At 35.6% G+C, this 7,191-nt stretch overlaps 1 protein-coding gene across 2 annotated transcripts; it reads left to right on the top strand.

Moving 5' to 3' along the window:
- Nucleotides 1-226: 226 nt before the first annotated feature.
- LOC128519144 (adhesion G protein-coupled receptor E1-like) lies at nt 227-6,502 on the top strand. Of its 2 annotated transcripts, XM_053492747.1 has the most exons (4): nt 227-429; nt 2,907-2,990; nt 5,635-5,790; nt 5,885-6,502. In XM_053492747.1, the coding sequence occupies exons 1-4, from the start codon at nt 402-404 to the stop codon at nt 6,046-6,048; spliced, it is 432 nt and encodes a 143-aa protein (XP_053348722.1). In that variant the 5' UTR covers nt 227-401; the 3' UTR covers nt 6,049-6,502. The 2 variants fall into 2 exon arrangements, with proteins under 2 accessions (XP_053348722.1, XP_053348723.1); XM_053492748.1 differs by lacking the exon at nt 5,635-5,790 and having other exon boundaries at nt 5,885-6,487.
- The last annotated feature ends 689 nt before the right edge of the window (nt 6,503-7,191 follow it).

Genomic DNA, 7,191 nt, shown 5'->3' with positions numbered 1-7,191 from the left:
ATTATTATTGCTGATTTTTAAATTAATATTGGTTATTTTAATTCCATCCCCTATTAGGAAAAACATAAAAAATTAAATGATAAACATGAACACTTTGGTAACAGTGAGCTAGGTCATGGAGATGTGTGTATTTTCAGCTCTTCGCTCTTTATAGCAGTGGTGGGACTCAAGACGTCACAACCCCCTTACTGAGTTCCCCCACCTCCAGAGGGGCCGGACTCACACTGCTCACCCAGTGAAACCCTCCTCTTTCATTTCAGTTGTGAGTTTGAGAGACGAAGATTTATATAGATTTAGAGAATCTAAAGTACTATTACTATACTCTTTAATTTAATGCCCGAGAGCAGGATTTAATCAGTGGTTAGTGTGTTCACTTTGGATCTGTTTTCTTTTTTCTCACAATGAGCCACCTGTTTCTGCTGTTTCTTGGTGAGTCACATCTATTTTAGTTTGATTTCCATGTCAGTGGTTACAGATGTAGTTTTGTAGTTGTACTGCTTTCCTGTTCGATTTGTGCACACTCAATGATATTGCAAGTGTTACTGGCATGGTGAGATCTGACTATCAGTGTGTGAAATTTAGCATTTGTGATTTATTGATGAGTTTTATCTATTTGTGAATATAAATACAGTGGGCTCCGTGCCACCTCAGGGATAGTCATCCATGGACACACAGCTTTCTTTCAAATGTTTGCGCCATGCACATGTTTTACTGCGGCTTAAAGGCTATAACTGTACTGTGCTGTAAGTCTTCTGTAAATGCCTTTCATGGCCTAAAGAACATACTTTACTTTTCTATGTTGAAACATCAGTTTCACACCTTAGTTCACACTTACTGTAGGCTGTACACAGGCATCCTCTTATCAATGTCCCTTCATCTTGTCATGGTAGGATGTTACAATAAAAAACAACCTTCTCTGTCTTAAAGAGTTTCCCAGTGATGGACACCCGAGACCACAAATACTTATTAAAAACACCTGTTGAAAGTCTAATCAGATTAGTGACTATACTGTACACTACCTGTCTGGACACCCCTTCTAATTCCATGTTCTTTGCTAATTTTTATTTATTTTTACACTGTAAAACAATGCTGAAGGCATACACAATATGCAGTAATCTCTTCTGAACAGTCAATATTGAGAGATGTGTCTGAGAGATGTGATATTGTAAGATGTGTCTGCTACTTATGTTCTGTAAAGATTTATAACGGGTCTAATCTGATGTGATGTTAATTGGTGATTTCTGAGGCTGGTAATTCTAAATAAACTTCTCCTCTGCAGAAGAGGTAGGTTTTGGTCTTGCTTTCCTGGGAAGGTCTTCATGAGATCCAGTTTCATCATGGTGCTTAATGGGTAAAATAAATCATACTGTTTATAAGACAGTAAAATGTTAGCTTGTCCTGCCTGAATTTTTGATGCCTTCACATAATGATTGCAATTATTTAAAGGGGCACAACCTCATTACCACCTGCAAGTCAATATAATGGTTATAAACATGACTGAAGTTAAACATATTAACACGGGTCAGACACAGAGTGCTTGAAGCTGCAGTAAGGTTCAGTAGCTCAATCCATAACTGTTTTATGCAACTAGAATACTTAATTATTGTATCCTTGTAATTTGTAAATATTGTAAAATAAATTGTAATTAGAAAATCGTCAGACCAACACACAAAATTTAACTCAAAGTAAAACAGTGGGATTATTATCTATCTAATGCATTTTGCTAAAGACAAATCAGATCTGATACCATGGTATGATCTAGCTAGATATTTCAAGATTCCAAATTTCTATTTATTCTAATATATTATAATTTTACTATTTATATAAAATTTTTACTGTTTACTCTTACACATCAACACTTTACCTAGAATCTACCCACCTAGAACCTAGAGGTGGAAATACAGATAAAATTGAGAGACCTGCTTTTGTTATTACTCTTTAAATTGGTGGTGCCAGCTTTCCTTAAGCTCAGGATGCACATTGTTTGGTTTGTTTGTTTACAATTTATTTGGAAGAACTTCCTGTTTAGGTATTTAGGAATTTATAATTCATTTTACTTTTATTTAATTATTTTAAAATGTTTTCAATTATTTTATTTTTTATTACATTTCTAAATGTCATATATGTTGTTATCCATAGCCATATTGTTTTCATACATTTTATCGTATTATGTCCGATTATTATTATTATTATTATTATTATTATTATTATTATTATTATGATCAGCAGTGTTGGGGGAATGTACTTTTTAAAGTAACTAATTACATTACAAAATTTCTCTCTTTAAAAAGTAATCAGTTACATTAGAGCATTACTTTCTACTACAGTACTAGTTAGAGTACTTTTCCATTGCAGAAAATGAAAACTTCTTTGTGATTCCTCATGCATGTTGTTTAAGTCAAGACCTTTATAATTATTCTATCATCATCACTCAGCGAAGTTTGGCCCATAATCTGTTAACTACTAATACCCCTATCTCACCTACACAGTTACGCGCTGTGGCCGTAAGAACCTGTGATTAGGTTTCCATCTTTCTGTGCGTTGGTCCTGACATAGTCAAACCGCATAGGTAAGATAGGGGTATAACAGTATGAATAACAAAGCGGGGCGGGTTATCGGGGGTGGGGCTTGTAGGAGGACTTTTACACACGCACACACACTAACGGATTGGAAATGACTGCTGTCTTCCTCTCAGATTACATAAATTGTCTGAATAATGAATTACATAAAAAAAAAAACTAAATAACTGAGTATTTAAATGGTGGACCTACAGTGTTAGATTACTCGTTACATCAAAAAAGTAATCCAAGTACTCTAACGCGTTACACCCAACACTGATTTTCAGTAGTATTAGTAACACAGATATCCAGTTGTAAACGGATCTAAAGGTAAATCTTTTCCTGCAGGTCTTCTGTTCGCCGTGTTGAAGGACATGGGCGCTCAAAAAACATGTGCTAAAGGACATATAACTGACAATGACCAATGTGTAGGTAAGGACAAACCTGCAAAAAATATTATAATGATTTTGTGCATGCATAATTTAATGCCTGCATTTTGTCCCGAAAACACTTTTTTTCTTTAAAACTGAGCTGATGTCATCTGTGTTATGTAATCTTTTAGCATTAATACACACAGTTTATAGAGGAAACAACAATATGCTTAGTCATCTGAGAGCTTTCATCAATAAAAAGTTTTAACAGAGGGAGGAAGGGAGTACTTTCTGTGTAGTACAAAAATGACAATAAGATATAAATGCTGTTTAATTAGGGGAACGTCGTTTCAAATTAAAGTGAGATAAAATAAAACATGTTTACACAACATTTATAACAGGCCAACTTTTAGCTGGGTGAACACCAGGGATGTAGTGGTCATGCAAACTGATTGTTGCTGCAGCTGTTCGGGTGGCTGGTCTCAGACGATCATGGAGGTGAACATGCTGGATGTGGAGGTCCTGGGCTGGTGTGGTTACCAGTAGCCTGCGGTTGTGAGGCCGGTTGGATGTACTGCCAAATTCTCTGAAACGCCTTTGGAGACGGCTTTTGGTAGAGAAATGAACATTCATTTCATGGGCAACAGCTCTGGTGGACATTCCTGCAGTCAGCATACCAATTGAACACTCCCTCAAATGGTGGCGGCATCTGTGGCATTGTGCTGTGTGATCACACTGTACATTCCAGAGTGGCCCTTTATTGTGGGCAGTCTAAGGCACACCTGTGCAATATTCATGCTGTCTAATCAGCACCTTGATATGCCACACCTGTGAGGTAGGATGGATTATCTCGGCAAAGGAGAAGTGCTCACTGATTACACAGATTTAGACAGATTTGTGAACAATATTTAAGAGTAATGGGTCTTTTGTGTATGTAGAAAATGTTACAGATCTTTGAGTTCAGCTCATAAAAAATGGGAACAAAAATAAAAGTGTTGCGTTTATATTTTTGTTCAGTGTATATGAGAAAATAGAAGAAGAAAGAAAGAAAGAAAGAAAGAAAGAAATGTATATGAATATCACACACTACCTGGCTCGCCCTAAAATAATATAAATTAATATTTTCAACACAGTTTTATGTTTTGTTTTTTACTTTTTGATTATTATTTTTTTCCTGGCATCAGCATGAGGAGGTCTTGCAATTTCCCAACTTCAGAAATCATTGTATATCCTTGTTGTCAAACTTCAACTGTTAAACTTCTGACACAAGAGACAATGTAACTGGTCACTATTGTTTAATCTGGTAAATCAATACAAATAAGACTAAAGCCACACGACTTTCACAATCTTAAAACTGGTGGATCATATAGTTAAAGACTGCACTATTGCCAAATAGTCAAAGTGAAATAATAATACAGAGACCCCAGAATATTTTTTCTCCTGTTACAATTTACTTTTATGAGTACAACGCTCTTACTTTTTATTTGACATCCTCTACATTCTGTGTCACGGTACCCACAAGGGTCAAATGTAGATTGGCTCAATTGGCAGCCACAAACATGAATATATGTAAAGTGTTAGATATAAAATATAAAAGTGACAAAACTGTGTGTTTTTTTTTATGGCTCCCTAATCTCTGTAGGCTCTGTGGCTTCAGCTCAGCTAAGTCCCCGCATTAAGGCAGACTTGACAGGCAGCAGCAGTTTTAATATGCGCCAAAAAAACCCCGGCATAATTTCTGCACACAACTTGGCTTTAGTTTACTTCAACTGTGAACTTTTTCTCCCCACTCGCTCACCAAACACACACGCACATGATGTTTCTTTTTTACACGTCACCACATGATAAATAAATAAATGATTAAATAAATGAATGAATGAATGAATGAATGAATGAATGACCGGGGGGAGTGAAAGATCCCACCTCCTTATGTTGATTGGCTATTGACGGGCCACATTCCCAGGTGAGTTGGTGACCAGTGCATACACACAACAGCGTCCAGAGTCGACTCTGAAAAGATCAAACACTTCTGATATATTGTGATTCAGGAGAAATCTGTTCTCAATCTGCTCTCCTCACACACTTGTCACTTCTAAACTGTACCGAGACACAACACTTAGGCTTTGGCACCATTTTGAATTCTATACAAAATTCCTGTACAAACTTGTGTAGTGTGGCCTCAGCCTGACCTGAGTTGTTAAAAAGACGATCTAGAATTTTTTTTTTTAGCAAATTTTAAAACGGCATTAAAACTAGTCAAAGGAGTGTAAGGACTATTTTAGACATTTTGGAGGCGCGTAAACTTTTTTTTTTTAATGAGTGTTTAGCCTCCACTACAGCCCTAGTCTCCACCACTGGTGTCTGACCTGACTGTCTCCATCTTTCTTTATTTTAATTTTAGTTCCAGTTTGTTCTTCTGCACATCATTCAGTGCAGTATCCACTGTGCTGTGTATTGTTTTTTGAAAAATGTTTTTTACTTGTAAAAAAAATATAAATAAAATTACTTCACACAAAACATATTTAAGTTAAATAAGTAAAATAATCAACTTAATTCCAGTAACATGAGAAAATCTAATTCCTTACTTTCCACCACTGATAATAACTGATTTATTTGAAATTGAATTTGAAATCAGAATCTAATGTTTTATTCTCTAATGTTTCTTTTATTTATTCTTTATATGTGATCTTTATCCTATAATACAGATGAGAATGAGTGTGAGTCTGACACAGGATTGGCATCAATATGTGGTGTAAATGCAACTTGCTACAACACAAATGGTAGCTACTACTGTCAGTGTCTAACGGGGTACCAGACAAGATCTGTTAATTTCAATCAGGATAATGGTGAACAATGCAAAGCTCAGTATGTCTGTGACATTCTCTGATATTTATTTCTGTATTAATGCTACATTAAGGATAAACCTGAACCTCTGCTTTTGTTGTTCTGTCTCAGATATTAATGAGTGTACTACAAACAAAGTCATCTGTGGCTCTGATGCTACATGCCATAACGCCCCTGGTTCCTATTACTGCACGTGTGTTTCTGGTTTTGTGGCCAGCAACGGACAGCAGCAGTTTACTGCAAGTCAAAATGTTACATGCAACGGTGAGACATGAATTAGCTAATGGATGAAAGTAACAAGCATGAGGACTTTTTTATGTTAATAATTTTATAGTTTTCATTAACTCTGCTGTAACATTATCTGAACTTAATGTAATAAGCTCACTTTCATGTCTACCCAAATGATAGGAATACATTTGACATTGTAGCAAGGATTTGTAAAACACATTTGTATATTCTGTGAATATTTGTGAAAGACTTAAAGTTACTACTGTGTTTACTGTAGTTTTATAGTAAACCTTCAACATGATACTTCGTAGAGCATTTAATGTTTAATCTACACCACTTTATTTAGAATACACTACATTAGCTTACATGTAAGAAATAAAAAAAAACTGAAACAAAAATAAAATTAATATATATTTAAATATATATATATACTGCTCAAAAAAGTAAAGGGAACTCTTAGTTCTGGTTTGACTTGAACTGATACATACACATATGAGAGGCCGTTCAAGTTAAACCGGTGTTTGACCGGTGTTAAAGTGTTCTCTTTACTTTTTTGAGCAGTATATACAGTATAGTATACCGTATATATAGTACATTGGTGATGCTCAGATTGATCGGCCGATATTGGCTAAAAATAGCTTGATCGGCGAACCCCAAAAGCGCTGATCAAAAAAGGCGATCACTTGACAAATTACTCACGCGACTTTTTCACACGTGCATGCACGCGCAGAGGTAAACAACAGCAGAGCGGAGCTTACCAGTGGCAACATGAGTTCTCACATCTGGAAGTTTTTCAAAGTGTCAGATAAAGATGTAAAGTTAGCCGTTTGCAATGTATGTCGTGATGAAATCCCTCAAGGTGGAAGCAAGCAACGGCATGAGTTAGGCATCTTAGAACACGCTATACAACTGAATATGTCGAGTATGAGAACAAGTTTTACATTTCGCTGCCAATTATAATGTAATCAGTGTATTAAGAGGCTACATCCCATTAAGCTGATCTGATGTGTGTTGGTCTGCCTCTCTTTATTTGGAATAATTTTAAGTTACTCTGCCTTATTTGGTAAAGATGGCCTACAGTAGCCTTAAGTTCTCATTTTCTAAAATAAACACTTTACAGGTGGTTCTTCAAGATCTTGACTGTAGCCTATTTCTACAGTTTCTTTTTTAATATAGTTAATTTAGAGTTA

This window comes from Clarias gariepinus, chromosome 3 (genome assembly GCF_024256425.1).
Source record: "Clarias gariepinus isolate MV-2021 ecotype Netherlands chromosome 3, CGAR_prim_01v2, whole genome shotgun sequence".
Lineage (NCBI taxonomy): Eukaryota > Metazoa > Chordata > Actinopteri > Siluriformes > Clariidae > Clarias > Clarias gariepinus.
This window is presented reverse-complemented; position numbering and strand designations above follow the sequence as displayed.

Excerpts from the sequence above, each read along its gene's own strand:
- LOC128519144 (XM_053492747.1), top strand. The coding sequence starts at position 402 with ATGAGCCACCTGTTTCTGCTGTTTCTTG. Across the intron at positions 430-2,906 it reads CCTGTTTCTGCTGTTTCTTG|GTCTTCTGTTCGCCGTGTTG; the intron begins GTGAGTCACATC and ends CTTTTCCTGCAG. Across the intron at positions 5,791-5,884 it reads TAATGGTGAACAATGCAAAG|ATATTAATGAGTGTACTACA; the intron begins CTCAGTATGTCT and ends GTTCTGTCTCAG.